The sequence below is a fragment of the Aspergillus nomiae genome (assembly GCF_001204775.2).
Source record: "Aspergillus nomiae NRRL 13137 chromosome Unknown contig00043, whole genome shotgun sequence".
Classification (NCBI taxonomy): Eukaryota; Fungi; Ascomycota; class Eurotiomycetes; order Eurotiales; family Aspergillaceae; genus Aspergillus; species Aspergillus nomiae.
This window is the reverse complement of record NW_015378098.1, coordinates 1-14,859: the sequence shown is the minus strand read 5'-3', so window position 1 is coordinate 14,859 and position 14,859 is coordinate 1. Positions and strand designations below refer to the sequence as shown.

The window sequence follows — 14,859 nt, the reverse complement described above, 5'->3', positions numbered from 1 at the left end:
CTTGGTCGTATTACAATGTACGCCGTACCCCGTTTCTCATTAACTTGTAGCATTTAGTGTTCAAGCTACGGCTAAGGACCGTCGTTGAACTCCACAATTAACGCGGAATCAGTGTATGGAATACCTTGAGCTAGCTACCTATCCGAATAGCACGCATAATATTGTATCCCCCAATGGCCTCAAGGAAGGTGAATGGCTACCTCATCTACTTTTCCAGTATGTATTGAGCATCTCCTGAACCGAAAGAGGCTTGATATCGGGAAACCGTTCGTTCAAGCTACCGACCTTGGGAAGGTGAGACTGGCCTTCAGCAGTAAACCGTTCAAAGATTGAAGTAAACCACTGGAAGGCCTCCTTTGGGAAGCGATCGTATAAGGCCTTGTGAGCTGGCAGCTCAGTGATCTCGAACCTCTTCAGCTTCTCGATATCATCGTAATGGACCTCGAACTTAGACCCTACTTCTCAATTAGCAAGTTCTGCCTATAGATAGCAAGTTCGTGTATGGTATGGAGACTCACCACGAGCGTCCTCGGCTAGAGCAAGAAACTCATTCCAAGTGATTTCATCCCCGACGACACGGCTCTCCTCCTCCCAGTGCTCCAAGTCCAGCGATGCAACCACGAATCTGGCCATATCAAATGAATAGGTCAAAGTGACAGGGACATTACCATCTCCTGGAATAGCGGCCACCTTGTTTTCGAGATCGAATGCGGCCACATGTGGTTTCAGATACGACTTCAGGGCCGGGGTTGCGAAGTAGTCCATGAACATCCCGATATGGAATACAGTCCATTCGAGTCCTGAGTGGCGAAGCGCTTCTAATCCGTCGAAATAGACCTTGAGCTGAGGCAAAACCTCCAGGGCTCTTATACAAGTTAGTATTGTGATATGAGAGAATGGGTCAGATAACTAACTCCTGGGGATAAGGGATAGCAAATCCATTTGCGACGAAGCGTTTCGTGGCCTGCGACCGTGCGGCTGCCTTGATCAGGTTCAGCTGAGCCGTTTCAAGTGAGCTCCCCTCAACGGATAGAGCGCATATGACTGTATGGATCTTGTTATCTTCAAGCAGGGAGACGAGTTGATCGATATCGTTGTAGTCAGCCACGAGAGTATTTGGGACTACGGTCGATGACTGTCTTGTGTCAGTTTCTTGATCGATTGTCAGCACGGAGGGCTCATACCTTTCGGGATAGAACAAATGCCTCATGTTTGGTAGATGCTTGCAATACCTCCAAAATGGTTCTTCCTACATCACCGGTACCACCAGCAATCGCAACGTTGACCATGTTGTGGATTGGTTTACTGTCGAACGCGTAGAGCAAATAGGACATTCAGAGAAAGTGGGTTACTAGGATGCATACTCAGCAGTGGAAATGTCGGCCTTTATATAACTTTCCCTGTCTTATTCGCCATGCATGTCCCCATACCCTTTTCGCAGGACATTGTTCGGTGCAGCCAGGAGTATATGAGGTGGGATGGTTGCCTCTCCAATAAGATTGAGCATTTCGACCGTGGGATCCTCAGCGCCCCACATCTTGATACGAAAATTTCCTATTTGGGACATGGCCTCTTGTCTGGCAATTCAACTTGGCCACGGATGGGCTCCCTCGAAGTTTCCATGATTGCTGGTGGTTCTTTTGTTAAAAATCATTGGTGAAACGAGAAATGCCTCATGGCCCATCCGAGCAAGGGTTACGCAGCATGGTCTGCCTACTCATGACGAAAAGGTTAATTGACTGACAATGTAAACCGAAACGCTATGACATACACAGGGAGCTATACAGAAGGATTAGATCGGACAAAAATCGTTGGATCCCGAGCGACCTCTCTTATCCTCCCGTCTTCACTCCGGCGGAGCAACCACAATACGGCTGCGTACTCATTCCTCGTGCGCCTGCTAATCCACCAACATGTTTCTCCCTGGAATAACATCAACCACAGCATGAAAAGCAGCAGTGCCCTCTCATCCTTCTGACGAAGCACCAAGCGATACGACTGCGGTACATATGGGCCGAATGATAAATAGCTGTTGAGGTTGCCGAACCCCAAGCTCTTGATTCGGAAGGCTCGGGAAAGTAACACAAGAGGCATATAGTACGGGTTATTGTCCGGGGTGCTATCTGCAGTGATGCAACAGATTTCGGCTAGTGTTTGGGGTATTAGGTCCAAGTCTGAATATGACAGAAGGTCATCGCTGATGGCGAAGAGTGGGTTGCACGATGTGTCGGCGTCGAGCTCTGTGTTCCAAACGCTACCATTAGGATTGCGATTGAGAAATTTGAACAAGCAGCCCATTCCCTGCTGTACCATAAACCAGTTTAGGGCGTTGTCGATGGACGCGCTATCGGACATGAACAACCAGGAGTTTGAAGTAATAGTTTCATTTGTCGCGAAAGATATCATATTTATCACCAAGCATGTCGCAAATATAAAATCCAACTTCTGAGCTGCTATAGTAGCTTGTGAGAGTTCTTCATTTAGTAGTTTTGTAGCGACCTGTGTGTGGAAAAGGTAGGCTCTTTCATGGGGCCGGCACGAAGGCTGAAAGTATTGCAGCTGCCGGGCAGATAGCGCAAGGAGACTATGCATGAGCGCCGGAGTAGCGGCACAGTTGGGCAAAACAAATCGATGGAACAATTGGCACCCTGGGTAAGACTGAAATGACGTGTCGATGCACCGGGCCAAGTGTTGTGCCAGGTGCGTATTTGGTGTTAAGGCCGCGGCAGGGGTATCTGTTTTACTTGGGAATGGCTGTGGTGAACCATGATTCAGAAGATTGTTGACAAGTGAGTATGTAAGGCCAGACTCAATGCGCCATTGTACACGGTGGAGTTCTGCCCGGTTGTCTAAAGACTGGTCACAAAGGACTATTCCTTGCAGACCATCATCGTCCCTGACTTCAGCGGAGGGTCTCTCCTCATATACACATATGTCTCGGCGTTTGGAACATCTACCGCAGAACGGTCGAGCTTCATCGCACTTGACCCGGTCCCTTTTGCATGTCGAGCACCCATTGCGAGATTTGGTATGTTGCTTCCGTGGCTGTTTAGCGGGTCTGCCAGTCGTTGAAAGCTGCCGTTGAGCTCGTCGTTTAGGCGCAGAGTCCAATCGGAATCTTCCAAATATCTTTTGGCCCACAGTGCGCATCACGTTGGACGGTAGTTGGGAGTTTCTTAAAATGTACTGGCACTGGCATAAAAGTGGATGTGGATGTTGGGAGTGGGGAGAGATGAGGATAGAGCGGGTGCGAGGCAGATGAGGTTTATACGTGGTTCACTAACTTATTCTCAACCGCAGAATTACCGCTATTACGTATACAGTCCGGTGCCTACTAGTACCCATGTTGATCCAGTCAGCCTACTCTCAGCGGTCACTTGGGGGCTGGATTAAATCTTGTATCGCTCTTCGACACTCCGAATATTGTTTGCTTAACTTGAAACGTCTTGATGTTGCCATTCTTGCTTGTCGATAGGGGTGCAATTCTTTCCAAGGGCCTGTGGCGAGCTACGCCGGAGAGCGACGCCAACATTAGATCTTGTAAATGACCATACTGTACAGCCCTCATGATCTGTATGGACACAAAATATAACTTCTCGCATTACTAGTCCAATGGTTTCACCATACACCATATACCACCTGCATGGTAGGCGAGTGAACCTTAGCGCTGCTCCCGGCTCGCAACGTCTACTGAAGGCGAAGAGGGTAACGGTCGCAGGGGATTAATTCAGATGGATCTTGAGTGTTTCAAGGTGCTGGGAGAGGTGTGCCTGAGAACAGCGAGTTTCTGGCCGATGCAGAAGAATGCTACAACTTTACTAGAAAAAACTTGGAATCGGAGTAGTGCAACGGCTGTATACCGTCAATATATATACAGTGCTTGCTTCGATCTGCTGCAATAATAAAGTAGCCATGTATCCAGCTAGATAGTTACATAGCCCCTAGTTAATACTTACGTTATATAGCCACTAGGTTATAAGATAAGAATGTGTTATTGTGTTAAATGGAGCTTCTAAAAGTACACCTAGAGAAGATGGTACGCAATATGGTAAATGATTATACATACCCACAAATGTCAACTTGAACAGCTGGGGCTTCTAGCTAGTAAGCACTTTCAACATCGTTCCTTGAGTTCACCCGGGAGTATATTAAGTATTGAACCCAGAAATAGTATATTTAGAGTTAATTTAGACAGTATGTATTTTATTATCACAGATACTTCCACAGCAAAAATTTGTGGAGCGATTTTGGAAAAATCAAAAAAAGTAATTCCGATGCGGGGAATCGAACCCCGAGCTGCTGTGTGAGAGACAGCGATGTTAGCCATTACACCACATCGGATGTTGTGGTAATGTGCTCAACACTTTGCATATAACAGCAAGCAAATCCATTAAAATAAATTATGAGAGAGATTTTTGCCTGATACGGGATGGCTTGACAAAAATCTACACAGCCCCACGTGACCCCACATTGGGCAACAATTGAATCACACCACCAACCATCTTGTATACACTCTCTATTCTGGCGTCTTTCCTGCTCTGCACATGCAACATGGTGGTAGTTCGACTTGGTCAGCTGTCTGACTTTACCCAGGCGCGATATGTCATCTATCTCTCCGACAAAAAGCGCTTGGTGTTGTTCCGCCTCCCCGTAATTGATCCGTCGAAGAAGGTAGATCGTGCGGCCAATGAAACCGACGATGGTTGGACTTATTACGCCATGGAGGCGGAATGCCCGCATGCAGGTGGCCCTATGCAGGACTCTCAGATCGATATCGAAGACTCAGCATACGTGGCCTCGTGCCCATGGCATGCGTATGATTTTAACGTAGAGACCGGCGAATCGAGTGTTGGCATTAAGGCTTGCACATTCCCGGTCAATGTCCGTGGCGAATACGTGACCTTGTTGTACAATACAGAGGACGGTTCTGAGGTCTCGCTGGTTAAGCTCGAACCTGTCAGCGAAAAGTTCAAGTTGAAGGAAGGTCGGGGGTCTAAGAATAAGACCGCCCCGCAACCAGAAGTTTCGCCAGTTCAGCAGATTGAGTCGGGTCCCACTAAATATCTTGATGAAAATGCCACAGTGTGTGACTGGTGTGCTCATATCCTCAATACGGCTCACCCGGAACATAAGATTGAATTGACTCATCATTTGTTCTCTATGCTCACTGAGAAGGAAGCGTCGTCATCTCCCATGCCTCTCGGAAGAGGAACTGTGTCACCTCCCGCTCAACCTCCACGGGAAGGATTATCTGAGGTCCAACCCTGGGCAATACCAAGGGCCGGAAAAGGCGGTACATTGAAAAGCCGAATTGCCATGCTGCATGCGCTGGCCAATATTGAGCTGTGGGCCATCGATCTTGCCGTTGACATATGCATACGGTTTGCGACATTCCAGACGGACTCAACATCACCGGGCGGCTCGCGGGAACTGCCTCGTGCGTTCTTTCATGACTGGCTCAAGGTGGCTAACGACGAAGCCAAACACTTCTCGCTACTGCGAGCGCGGATAGAAGAAATGGGTTCTTACTTTGGCGCACTCCCTGTTCATCACGGCCTCTGGGAATCAGCTACTATCACAGCTCATGATCTCAGGGCACGTATCAGTATTATTGCACTTGTACACGAAGCCCGAGGTCTTGATGTCAATCCAATGACTATTGACAAGTTCCGCAAGGCGGGTGATACTGAGAGTGTTCAGAGCTTAGAGATTATTCATAACGACGAAATCACTCACGTTACGACTGGCCACAGATGGTTGACCTGGATCTGTCAAGAGGAGGGTACCGATCCAGTCCACGTTTTCCGCAGTAACGTACGCAAGTACTTCCGGGGTTACATCAAGGAGCCTTTCAACGCGGAAGCCAGGGCGCAAGCCGGCTTAGATGGACGTTATTATCAAAATCTGGAAGGAATACCCTTGGCTTAATTATCGTCGAGACCAAGTGCCCTAGATTTTCCGGCCCTGGGGAAATGCCGCCCGGGAACTTCGGCTTCATCGGAGTTTTTCCCGCTTTTGCTGTTTTAATTCGAGCAAATGGAGCAATGCGGCAATTGAGCGCATCTATGAGGAGTGTATTGCGAACTATCCTGTTTAAAGCTGATTTATCGGGCCCAGAGAAGGATTCCAGACTGTTGGCATCCCTTGCATGACCGCCTCCCATTCCGGTAATTCCATGATCGCTTTTGCATAGGTATGCAACTGGGGAGGGACCAAATCTTCAAGGTGGATGTCAATAAGCCTCGCTATAAATGCCACAATATGCGCATCCAGCACCGTCGGGCCCGTTTCATCCCCAAATATCCACACCCCGCTGTGATTGACTTTTTGGAATTCAACTACAACCTCACAAAATAGGTGTCTCGCTTGGTCCGTCATACCCTCTTCGTGTGCATTATCAAAGTCGGGCTCTATTTGCTTTCTGTCGCTGAATAACCAACCCTGTTACCATGGAATGTGAAAGTGCAGAACAATCGGGCCAAGCTTACCAGTATCGTTTATGCTCTAGAGCGCGGCGATGCTCAAGGGAGATATCAGTACGAGCCAGAATGTCATCTACTGCCGGATTTGGGTTATTGTCTGCTTGAATGCGGTGAAGCTGGGACAGTAGGCGTTGTATGGTTGTTCGATGGGTTTCCGGGATCAAGCTTGGATGTTGCTCGCAGACCCAATATGAGATGGATAAGCTATCTGTCAGAGGCGCCGGAATTGACTTGGCGGTTAAGGCTGGCACCTGCAGTGTAAATAAATCAGTACAATGCCCTCATAGCCAGATCGACTCCTGCCTGTTCTATAAGGAGAACTGTATCTATTCCCTTCGACCTTACCTTCCCTCTTGGATTTACGTGCACAAGATAGTCCTCGCTTAAATTTTCATTCCGATGAAGGTTTACTAGGCGATATTTAATTCTACCTAATTCTCGAGATGATTGGGATTTGTTTCGCAGTGCCAATGCAATTGTAAACTGAACCATAATCGAATGGAGAGAAAAGGGAAAAATATAAAGACAGGGATCGGAATCATCTCGACCTCGTAGTTTTTGGTAGAATCGCAGCAGCATGACGGAAATGGTGGAATCTGGGAGGTTGAAACGATTAGAATGAACATCGTGGTTTTTTAACTTTCGCAATAGATTTAGTTCGTTAATTAAGGCTTGACTAATTTCGGTCAGCGCCGCAATGACGCCACATACCTTGGCCTGTTTGGGATCACCAAATCAGGGAGATTGAGCATCAGGTTCGATGGTGGGCTGAATCCGGAGTATATGTTCAGATAACTGGGAGCAGATTTGCAGGCATTCTTCGGTACTGGAGCGCCCTGCCTTGGTCAGATTTATTTCGGACGCATCCGTGGCAGACACGGATATACTCTGTCCCAGAATATACTCCAACTGTCCATCAATTTTCTCCAATAAAACCCTTTAGGCCATCTTTAGCACCTTTAATAAGCTCTTTGAAAGCATCAAGTTCTTCTGTTATCACGGCCGATCTCCAACTAAGTACACTGTCAGTGAAAGGGGAAATGGGGTACCAGGACAATAGAAGAGTAAATGTTGATTATAATAACATATCCACGTCTGTAAGAGCAATGTCGATAGTAGACTTATAACTTGACAAGAGCTGCCTAAAACCATCAATATCGTCGCCCATATAGGTCAGCTTCGCCCAACCACAAAAGCTAGTATGGTTAATTCCCGACTGCGAAGAGCATCGCAGAAGTATCTGCTTGAACTCCCTACAAGCACTACCGCATCGTTGCAAAGGTACCTCAAACACTAAAAGGTCAATCCTTACTTCTGTACGCACTGTATGAGTAAGTGAACCTAACTCAATATACAACGCCTCCAGCTCTTCTAGCAAGTTTTGGACGCGTTTTAAGAGGGACGTAAAGCTCTGCACTGTCTCATAAAGTGACTTGGAGCTTTGCGAGAGAAATGTAATCAATGTGAGGCGCTTGCCTCTCAAGATGTGGACGTAGTGTGATACCAAGAACTGTTTAAGGCTTCTTCGACGTCGTAGAAAATGCCATCCTGTCCTCAATACATAATCTCTCTTCACTACCAATACAGCCCCACGAATCAAAAATGGCTGAAATAGTTGGCCTCACACATCATTTCCCCTGAGGCCACTTCAATATCCCAAAAAGTCCTTTCTTCGGTGACAGTAATTGGCGCTAGAAAAACCGATGCACAATATTATGTGAGTCGATTGGCTATCACGCTTTCTCGGTTATTAATAGCGGCATGGGTTGAGCATCGACATGAAAAGTAAGCCGAGTTTATTTTAAGATCACGATTAATAAACTTGTCCGGGCTGATTAGCTTTGAGGACGATAGATCTGGTCACTCGCTAAGTGCAGGTGATGCTGGTTTCGTTTTGACGATGTCGGCGCCTAGTCGATGCGTCGGAACGCCGATCAGTCCAGCGCCAGCGTTAAAAGCAACTCTGGCAATTAAGACGATAGATTAGTCGCGCAATCAACCGCCATGACTTACCACGGCTGATTGCCTTAAATTGGAGAAGGAAACGTTGAATTTCGCTCCTAGGCCATCATGGACTGAGCCCTTGGTTAAATTTCAGGGCCCTATCTTTATATGCTCCCGTCATTGGTTTCAAAAACGTAGTTACTGGTCGGTGCTGAATTTCAAACGACCAACTACGCTAAATAAATTATTGACAAAAATTGTCCCATGATTCTGGCCGTCATTCTTGAGAGCGTATTGTGATTTAGATCGCACAATATGAAAGAAAAGCCATACTCTGCTTTCTGTTACCTCTAGCTAGTGCAGGCGAGACCAGATTCAAATGCTAAATCCTTGGCTGAAACATGGTGGTTAACTCTCACGTCTTGCATTGCTATATCCCCGCCTCCTGCTGGTGCATCCCTCGATAGATCACTCCAAGGAATGGAAGCGCCGCGGCAAATGGGATCCCATAGATTTGCGGTTTCTTTATGGCGTTCACCAACACTTAAAGAGGCCTACCTTGGCGCTCTCCTATATTTCTGAGCTAATGCTAGCCGATTTGTAGTTACGGGGCCGTTTATAATTGGCTACAAAGCTGCCATCAGATTTATTTGACCAGATGCTACACTTTCCCCTCTGAAAGTCTAAAGGCCCCAAAACACATGAATCGCTGGCATGAAGTGCAAAGGGGTCATCACGCTTCTTACTAAAATTACACATGACACATTTAGCACCAAACTTCAGGCCAGGAGGATGTTTTATAAGCTACTTTGGACCGCGGATTGAGCGCTGTACGTTGAGCGGTAAATAGACATATTTGTTAATCACAAGTGTTCCGAACACAACTATTCACAATGCACTGGACATTAAACCAAGTACGCTGCCATCAGCTATTGATTTAATACATGATAGATACCCACGAGGCAGAAGTGGGGGTGGCTGACGGAAGGCAGGAACGCTGGTTATGAGTCTCTGTTGGTAGCAAAAAGTATTCCATTCAAATGTACAAGGAAATTTCAGGGGGATGACTTTAACCGATTTCAAATTTCTCAGGAATATGAAAAAGAAAACCTAGAAGAACATGTTATACCCATGAAGAATCATAAAGCCCTTCTATTGTCGCAATCAACATTCTTGGACGGGCACCGAAGCCACCATTCATATAGTTCAACTCAATGAGTGCCGCTGGGAGGACTTGCTGATTTCTCGCGGTTGGCAAAGTGAAAATTATACTCAGAACCGGACCTATCATGGAAATAATCCTGTTGTCCCTCTTTAAACTCTTTCCCTGTACCTCGACGGGCTTGCGCCGGTGGCTGGAAAGCTTCTGAGTTGTCTTCTCCCTCGTGCTGTTCCGAGGTCTTTGGGCGGAGGAATACGGCTTGGATACTCTCGTTCGACATCTGACCAACTGCCTGATACGATTGATGGCCTGATTTAATGCGTTTGGCAGAGATGAGATCGTTGAGAGTGGTTACGATGACTTGTCGACTATGGTCGCCTGTAGTGATATCCTCAAAGTGATGGGTACGCGGCCCATTGGCAGCCTCTTCTGCTTGCTGACAGAATGCCAAAAGAGCTTCAGTATTCTTGTATTCCTCTTGAAAGCTCTGCTGCTTGGATGACTGTCCGTTATTTGGCTGTAAGAGACCAAGCGGCGCAGCCTGAACATTCTTGCTGAATCCATATAGATGCTGAAGCAACCGCAATCTCCAACTGGTAACTTCTTTGTATGTTGAATTAAGTCCTTCTGCGTTGATCAGCCAGGACAGATTGGGTGTCGCGGATGAGTAGGGTTGATGAGAATCATTCAAGGTAAGCCCCGACTCTCCTAAAAGATTCGCCCGAGTTTGAGTTATGAAAGCTAGGAACTGGTGACATATATCAAGGCTCTTTTGTGTGCTGTTCCTCTCCTCTTCCATCCGCTGAAGCTCGACTGCATCCATTACAGATGCCACGGAGGTCTCAGAGCTAGACAGTAGCATTGCCTGGATGTCTTGCAGATGATTCTCCAGGTCATATTTTGTATTCTCGATGAGTTCTTTGTACTCTTGAAGGACACCCTTTGTTGCCTCTGTCGTGCGCCTTCGTGGAGGAAAGTTAGAATATTCTGGAAGAAAAGCAGCTGAGTTGGACAGGAACTCACAAATTCGCGTGTGCAAGAGCAATTATAATTGTTGATTTGTAACCCGCCAACATGTCTTTGAACCCAGAGATATCTTGCCCCATATATTTCAATCTCAACCAATCTCTTCGACTGGCCCGACCTTCGGTGGAATGTTGAATACATTCTTTAATGAGCATATCGAATTCCCCGCACGCATTGCTACATCTCGTAAGAGGTTCTTGCAGTGCTGTAAGATCCACGTCAAGATTGCCAATGGACTCTTTCAGCGTTTCAAGTACTTCCAGGAGATCTTGCAACTCCGTTCGAAGTTCACGAATCATCCTGTCTCGTGAATGAAGTCCTCGGACAGTTTGATAAAGGATGAAGGAGGATTGAAGAGCCAGGCCTACAAAGGTGGTGATTCCAGAGGCAGCACCGATTGCTTCCGCCATAGTGAATCTACCCTATGTATGGGATTTGAGAAGAAAAGATCGGAATCTGTGGGCGGCGTTAGTTCCATGAAAGCGAAGAGCTAATGGTGCTTCATGTAGACGGTAGAAAGGACAAGACATTCGACTTCGGAGGAGTGCGCGCGGCTAGTAAGGCACAGAGATTGGATACCTACTTTAAGCTTCGGCCGCTCAGAATTTAGCTTTAACACTGTTATTGGAAGGCGATAGCATCCTTTACGCGTGCGCGCTGCCGGCAAAATAAGGTTTCAGCGACTCAGACATCGAGTTAGGACCATCCTCGGTAATTGGTGAAAAGAGCGGCATGAAGCGTGCATTGCTGGTCAGGGCGTTCGGGGTCTGCCAATTCTCTCTTAGTCAGCCTACTCCGGGCCCCCATTCCTTCGTCCTTGGGGTGAAGAGGTGGGGTGAGTCACGCAGCTCTGACTCTCTCAGGGCCTCAGGGCAACTTATATAATCTTTAAAATCCCGAATCAGTCAGATCTTATACACGTGATTTTTTAGAAAAATTTTAAACTTAGTAAAATATAGATATAAAAATTCTAAACATATATAAAAAAATAATATTTAAGTAGATTGACATTGTGATTTCTGACCCGGATCGCTGATAGTGCGAGGTGCTTCGTCGAATGCAATCGACGCACTATGCCGATCCACTCCGTAGTGGTATAGCGCTAGATAGACCGCGAGCGACGGGTATAAGAAGGCGTTACGGCCCCCGCGCCTGGGAAACCTTGGGAGATCTCGCTCGGAACCCCACGTTTGCAACAATCACAATATTTTAATTTTTTTTTAAAAAAAATTCTTTTAAAATATATATGTAGTGTTGCTGTAGAATAAAAAAAATTAAAAACTCAATTAAAAATATATAAATGTTTATTTAGTCGGAACTTCTGAAACAATTAGAGTTATTAGGAGCTCTGTACTGCGGGGTTATATGATAGTAGCCCTGGGCCTCCGGCTGTCTCTCAAGATCCTGATCCCCTCGCACTAAATCCTGAGGCAGTCGGAGCAGGTACCCCAACTATTGCTCATCTAACTAACGTAGTTGTCGTAAAACGGATGAGAGTCTGAATCTTCAACTATCTGTGATCTGTAGCTACTCAATTATCCATATTTGAACCTTCTAAACACGCAATACTTCTTCGTTTAGTTTAGTAGTTAAAACATGGTTGTCAGAATCAATGGCTGTCGCCCGGACTTTTATATTTCCGACATCTGGTCAGCTTGGTTAATATGTTCCCTTGCGGGCAGAAAAGAAACATACGCTATGTTCTTATATGATGATCTCAAACTCCGTGCTTTCAATGCCAAGCCGGACAGTTGGTTTCTCCATAGGAGCAATTAAATAGTAATTGAACGTCATCAATGTTACCATCAACTGTACTGAAGTGCCTCAGCTTTGTCCGTAGGGCTTGGGTCTCTGTCTCCTCTCCACCTTGAAGAATCTTAATCACCACCAGGAGCACATTTCGATAATCGTCTGCAGCCTTGATGGCGCTCTTAAAGGCGTCTTTTCGACGCTTGTCTGTAGATGGATCGAATGTGCACGTGGAACCCGACCGGGAGCACATATCGCAAGCTATTGAACCGTTGCACTTTTGCCTATTAGCGCTCTGACAATGTAAAGGACGTGATCCTGTCGCAATACTTACACGTATTCGTTTCTTCTGACATTCCGCACAGCCTACGCTTTGCCCTTTGGTCTTTTGGCCCACATCGGCCTTAGTTATGAGCTCCTGATCTGTGTTAGGAGCGGGGAGCAGAGGTCGAAGAGGCATGGAGGGTATTTGATATTTCATAGCATTCATTCTCGGCCTAACCCAGCGGCGGCCTTTTTATGATGGGTATGGATGTTTGCTCTCGAAAACAAAGAATGTCCTCCACCAAGCCAACAGTCCCCGTTACCTGCTAAAACGCAAGGCTAGTCGCACCAAGCTACCCAAGAAGAAGGATGAGCACTGTTGGTGGTTTCCGTATCCCAGTGTCCCTCTAGAAATCTCATAACTGTTTTCAGATAACTGTGAACCGATTGTGATCCCGATAAATGTAGCATTCAAGCTTTCCAGTCGAAGAAAAACGATCAGGAGGCAATTATGAGCATCGTGATGTGAGGTACGACGTTCCATAAAGCATCGGCTTCATCCAGAAGCAGGACGGCATTGACATGGCGATTTTGGAGAGGGCTTCGAGTTAGTTCTCCAGCACATATGGGTCGGCAGAATCAACAATCATTCCACCGGCAGATATCTTGATTTGGTCAATAAGTTTACTCCAGGATTTGTGGAACACTTACTGGACTAGAGAGGAAGTTTGAGCCGCTCCACTGTGGCCTCAACCGTAAAGGTCTTCCCTTGAAGTTCCTCGCAGCATAATACGTTGAGGTGTACCTTGGCTTCCATACAGTGAAAGAGGCAGGGTCTTCGCAGGCTGTAAATCAATTCGCGTAACTAGGGAATGCGGTTGATACTTGTCAAGATCTGGAAGGTGTGAATAAATAAGCTGTCAAGTATCTATCTATCCGACTGAATAACATGACCCGAGCGTGTTCGAACAATTTCAACGGTATTTACAATATCCAGTACCAGGTCCACCACAGATATTTCCATTATAACTCATAGCAAGTAGGAAACCGCCGCCGCTCGTATACTAAACACCCCGCTTTCTCAGCCTTGCATCTGTCGAACACGGCTCACAGCTCACAATTTCCGACATGCCAGTACCAGAAGGTACTTCCAATACCAACCCACGGATATTGAAACACAATCTATTTGGATACTACGCCGGCCTCGTCAATGCCGCGATTCTAATGAGAGCCAACGTATTCTCCTGCTGGATCGGCTTGGCAGAATTGACGGATGCCCCTATGAAACTTTGCAGTACACAATGGTGGCGCGGTAAAGTATACTATTAAAGTCCGGAAGGAGAAGATATCTAGAGGTGCTCCATACACTGGGTATTATTAACACAGGGACTGAGACTTTTGTCAACAATAAACAACTGGGATTCCGGGTTGATGCATAGTGGTTGGGAGAGGAACAAAACCTTGGGGCTGACTTGGTCACCTGGTGTGAACCCAGCAGATCTATACAAGTGGATTGCAGACAGGACCACTGACAGGTTTTAGCTATCATTCCTACGGTCTTAGTGAATATATAGAGCCAAACTCGAGCAACATTCTGGGCGTCAGAAATTGAATTTGCTTGAATCCTCGAAGCGAATAAATTGAAAATGCAATTCAATGCACTCATTCGCCTAGGATATTGATGTGAGGTTTGAGATTTTGGAAATACCGGTATCACTTTAGTGCTTACAGTGTTCTCAACTTGATATTCTGAAACCTGTGGTTCTCGAACGCCGCTCATCAGATCCGTAGGTTCTAAAACCATAGAACTAGGTCGGCTGACGCAAAGTTACGTAACAGAGCAGCAAACACCATCACTCCTACACATTCCGCAAGACCCTACATCATGAATATCGCAGAGTTTGCAGAGGACGAGTTCTTGATCAGTTTCCCCGAAGGAACTCAAGAACTTGTTACTATTAATATACAGGTAATCAAAAGAGCGCTAAATAAGAAGTTTGATATAAATAAAGAAAAATCGAAATATATAGTCTTTGTATATATTAGGCCGTAGATTACTTAGTAACTAAGTAAAGATAAAGGCTTATATTGTGAAATCGGTATAAAAATCTTCTATAATACTATTTGTTGTAAGTTAATTATTAAAATATCTATAGGCCTCTACGGAGAGGCTATCGAGATTCTTTTATTTCTTATTCTAGAAAAGGTTTTAAGATAGGGATTAAAAAATAA

At 46.1% G+C, this 14,859-nt stretch overlaps 5 protein-coding genes across 5 annotated transcripts; 1 reads left to right on the top strand and 4 right to left on the bottom strand.

The window, feature by feature from the left end:
- Window positions 1-201: 201 nt before the first annotated feature.
- Window positions 202-1,289, bottom strand: ANOM_003682 (uncharacterized protein; the record flags this gene model as incomplete). The annotated part of the gene is made up of 4 exons (XM_015548939.1): window positions 202-455; window positions 519-865; window positions 915-1,135; window positions 1,185-1,289. 4 exons carry the CDS (start codon window positions 1,287-1,289, stop codon window positions 202-204), a joined length of 927 nt encoding a protein of 308 aa, XP_015409784.1.
- Window positions 1,290-1,779: 490 nt separating this feature from the next.
- Window positions 1,780-3,150, bottom strand: ANOM_003681 (Zn(II)2Cys6 transcription factor; the record flags this gene model as incomplete). The annotated part of the gene is made up of 1 exon (XM_015548938.1): window positions 1,780-3,150. The coding sequence occupies one exon, from the start codon at window positions 3,148-3,150 to the stop codon at window positions 1,780-1,782; it is 1,371 nt and encodes a 456-aa protein (XP_015409783.1).
- Window positions 3,151-4,551: 1,401 nt separating this feature from the next.
- Window positions 4,552-5,928, top strand: ANOM_003680 (Rieske [2Fe-2S] domain protein; the record flags this gene model as incomplete). Its single annotated transcript, XM_015548937.1, has 1 exon — window positions 4,552-5,928. The coding sequence occupies one exon, from the start codon at window positions 4,552-4,554 to the stop codon at window positions 5,926-5,928; it is 1,377 nt and encodes a 458-aa protein (XP_015409782.1).
- A 165-nt stretch (window positions 5,929-6,093) lies between these two features.
- Window positions 6,094-7,061, bottom strand: ANOM_003679 (glutathione S-transferase family protein; the record flags this gene model as incomplete). The annotated part of the gene is made up of 3 exons (XM_015548936.1): window positions 6,094-6,427; window positions 6,489-6,733; window positions 6,804-7,061. The coding sequence occupies 3 exons, from the start codon at window positions 7,059-7,061 to the stop codon at window positions 6,094-6,096; spliced, it is 837 nt and encodes a 278-aa protein (XP_015409808.1).
- Window positions 7,062-9,637: 2,576 nt separating this feature from the next.
- On the bottom strand, window positions 9,638-11,024 carry ANOM_003678 (uncharacterized protein; the record flags this gene model as incomplete). Its single annotated transcript, XM_015548935.1, has 2 exons — window positions 9,638-10,550; window positions 10,612-11,024. The coding sequence occupies 2 exons, from the start codon at window positions 11,022-11,024 to the stop codon at window positions 9,638-9,640; spliced, it is 1,326 nt and encodes a 441-aa protein (XP_015409809.1).
- Window positions 11,025-14,859: the final 3,835 nt, after the last annotated feature.